The sequence below is a fragment of the Austrofundulus limnaeus genome, unplaced genomic scaffold, assembly GCF_001266775.1.
Source record: "Austrofundulus limnaeus strain Quisiro unplaced genomic scaffold, Austrofundulus_limnaeus-1.0 Scaffold2, whole genome shotgun sequence".
NCBI classification, from domain to species: domain Eukaryota; kingdom Metazoa; phylum Chordata; class Actinopteri; order Cyprinodontiformes; family Rivulidae; genus Austrofundulus; species Austrofundulus limnaeus.
In genome coordinates this window covers 8,944,166-8,947,626 of record NW_013952404.1, presented here as the reverse complement: position 1 = coordinate 8,947,626, position 3,461 = coordinate 8,944,166, and the positions used below count along the sequence as shown (strand labels likewise).

The 3,461-nt window shown below is 40.6% G+C and overlaps 1 protein-coding gene across 2 annotated transcripts in view; it reads left to right on the top strand.

Annotated features, from left to right (window-relative positions):
- Positions 1–499: 499 nt before the first annotated feature.
- The window catches only part of stac (SH3 and cysteine rich domain), a 32,125-nt gene continuing 29,163 nt past the window's right edge, over positions 500–3,461 (top strand). The window contains exons 1-2 of one of the 2 annotated variants that reach the window (XM_014014890.1): positions 500–997; positions 1,744–1,776. In XM_014014890.1, coding sequence (XP_013870344.1) covers positions 887–997; positions 1,744–1,776 — 144 coding nt within the window. In that variant the 5' untranslated portion in view covers positions 500–886. The remainder of the gene's footprint in view (positions 998–1,743; positions 1,777–3,461) is intronic. The other variant, XM_014014897.1, reaches the window with a different exon arrangement.

Here is a 3,461-nt window from a genome sequence, read left to right as displayed (position 1 = left end):
GCTCACAAACTGAACCTAAAGTGTTTATTGTGTGATTTACAGGAAACCAGATGGAGTTTCTCCTGCTGAGCTGACAAATAAATAACATAGCTATCTCATAATTATGAGATAGCTAAGTCATAATGAAATGAGATAGTATCTCATAATAATGAGATAGCTAAGTCATAATTATGAGATACAAGTTTTATTTTTATTTTTATCAGGGTGGCGGAAATGGGCTTCCATACTGGATGAATAAAATTTTACTTGTGTGGAATTTATTTATTTATTATTTTTTTTAATTTGTATTTTTTTCTTTTGCCAGTGGGGTTGGGGGTTAAAAACGCCTCATTAACAGACCAACCAAACATTTTTTTTTTCCATGAGTGACTTGTTCTAGAAGCGAGAAACGCGCGTGGACMCATCCTACGAGAAGTTCAGGCAGCATTTGGTCACTTGTGGACGTCCTCTGTGTTTGTTGCCTTCTAATATTTGACAAGACGGAGTGAATATGTCGTAGTTCTCCTCCTTCAGCTCCTGTCTCCTCCCAGCTGAAGAAGCAGGAGGCAGTCAGTGTGTGAGACGCGCGCAGCGTGGAATTTTTTTTGGAGGAGAGACGTCTTGGAAGGTTTACGCATGACGCAACGACAAAGCTGAAAAACCTCCCCTTCCTCAGACAGACGGGACAGCTCCAAGCCGAACTGTTCAGGGTTTTTGATTTTGGGATCCACTTCATCACAGACGCTCCAAACATCAGAACTTSTTCTTTTTTTATTATTATTTTCCCTCTCTGCTTCTTTCGGATCTTGTTCTTTCGGATCTCCGGGGTGACWGTCAGAGAGGAGTGGAAAAGAGCAACAGTGTGTGAGTGTGTGTTTAAAGAGATCAGAGAAAAAAAAAGAGGGGGATGATCCCGCCGGCTAACGCAGTTCAGGAGGACAGTGGAGGCAAAGAGGACGAACGGGATCAAGATGAGACACCAAAATCCCCAACGACGAGCGCCAGCCAGGAAACCAAGGTCTGCTCTCATATTATTTCAATTATTAATATTATTTCTTATTCTCCTGACAATTTTTTTTACTGAAGCGTCCTGGAAATGATAGAAAAAAGAGAGTTAAACAACAACTTTTGCCTCAGTGGTTAAACTCCTCCAACATGCGCGTAAACTCATCATGATGGAGTTTGGAAAGAAAGCATCAACAGTTTGATCCAAGCAAACAGAAGCTGCACAGGTGGGACAAAACACCTTCAGGTGGAAAAAAAATACACATCTAACGCTTTTTTAACATCGATAAATATAAACACAAGTTAAGAGTTGAATCATTTGCGTGACTTTAATTAGACCAAGAGGTTTAACATCCTAATTAAAACATTTGTGGACAAATAGTTTTTAAGTGATGGTTTCTGCGTGCAGCAGAGGTTCATAGCTGCCCCAGGCTTTGTCTATGTGGGTCAGATGTTGGCCAGCTGCCTACAATTAGCAGGACATTATTGAACTGTTGTCATCATATTAGTTGGATGCTGCAGCTTTTCTTCTCTCCTGTCCCCAAAGCTCCAAAACACAGGAGCTGAGACTTTACTGAGCTACAGGTCTGTTTCCTCAGGTTTCTCCTGTGTTGGGTCACTTTAATGCTTCTACTAACTAAAAATGTGCCACCGTGATAAAAAGGGAACAAAAAGGTTTTTATTTTTTATTTTTTTGGCTCCTATAGTTTACAGCTGTCAAAGTAAAGCTGTCTGTGTTTTTATCCCTCCTTTTTTAAGAGTACTGTGAGACCTGAGCATCACAAGCGCAAGGTGAGCCTCCACTTTTATGCAAGCTGTAGCAAGCTACTGATATAAGCCCATTATCATAAAAGCCTACCTGCATGTACATATTTATAAAAAAAATAGGCTTCACATTATTAACACCTGCTGCTTTTAAGCGACGGATCACTTTGAGGAGCCAATTTGAATCCATCGTTCATTCATTTTGTTTAAAAAGCACCTCTTGTTCTGCATGAGTAATTATTTTTGTTTAAATGACTTTTATTTTTATCTCCAAGTAGCDGTTGCAGCTTCTTTAGTTTTACCACCTGACCCCCACTGCCCCCGCCACCACCACATTAACCTGTCTGGCTTTACGATAGGTAAATCTGATGGCATCAAACAGCATGAGCTGCATGCACACATCCCCTCACTGTTTTTGTTCTTTATTTCATTTTAACAACAACGCAGGGGGAAAAAAACAAGTATCATCTGTTTGTTGACTTGAGGACAACACTTGTAAAAATGACTTAAGACTACTTCAGCATTGCCCTTCCTTTTATTGTTGCCACTTCTATATGAATTCAGAATAATCGCAGTTTACCAAGATGAATCTGCCTCTTTGTAAAATCCAGCTGTTTGATTCTCCTCTTGGTGATTCTGGGTTTCAGCCGGAGACCGATCTGGACTGCAGGGTCATACAKTTTAAAGCCACTCTGTTGCAGATTGAGGTCTGGCACCATCCTAAAGAAAAAAACAGAAAATATGTTGATCAGTATTAAAAGTCCAATATTCACTTTTGCATCATTGGTACCTTCATATACTGTYGATGCAATCAGCCACACTTACTGCATCAGGTGCCTGCTTTTCCACTTTTTACTCCTGAATGTTTTTSTCTTGTTTTTGCAACAAAGAATGTCCCTGAGTTTCTCAATGCAGGGTAGACTGCTGAATGAGAATAGAGGCACAAGCTCAGGAGGCATCCTGTTCAGGTGTCCAAACCCACCTCAGCTGACTTGTTTCACTGCAGAGGAGCAGCAGCTCGACTTTAGCCCAGCCTTGARGGCTCCCTGTGTTGGCTCCATGTGTTGGGGGCTTCCTGTTGCTTTTTTAGGCTCAGGCCCCAGGAGCCAAGGCTCAACCGCCAGGCGCATGCTGGAGAGCCAACACCCGGCTCCCTTAAGCCTGATTCGAGGTCCGGGTTCCCTGTTCTGGGTGTCCTTGTGCAGGACCAGCCCTTGCCAATTAGACATAGGGAAGATGTCAGGTGATGCCCCTTATGCAGTTTTCTAAACCTTACTTCCACTTTACATACAGTACATTACCATACTAAAATCTTTGATGTAATTTTTTTATCTTTAGAAACCAGGTTGTCCAATTTAAAATAGTTCCATCCATTTGAAGAGCATTTTACTAGATTCTTTGGATTAATAAAACAACATAAAAACAATATTTTATGAAGGTAGAACACTGAAAACCAGACTTTAACCTGAACTTTATCTGAGATCAGAACTGAAACTTTAACATTATCCTCATTTTGTTTTCTGTTTTCACTTGAGCACCAGTAGTCTTGACTGCATCATTATGGTACCTTTATCACCAAATATCCTCTGCAACTTATGACCTTATGTAGTAACAAAGCAGGCAGAGAAACCCACAGAACAAAGGACCTTTGTAAGCTTGAGTGACAGTGATTATTCTACAGACTAAATCAACTACTCTGATTATATATATAT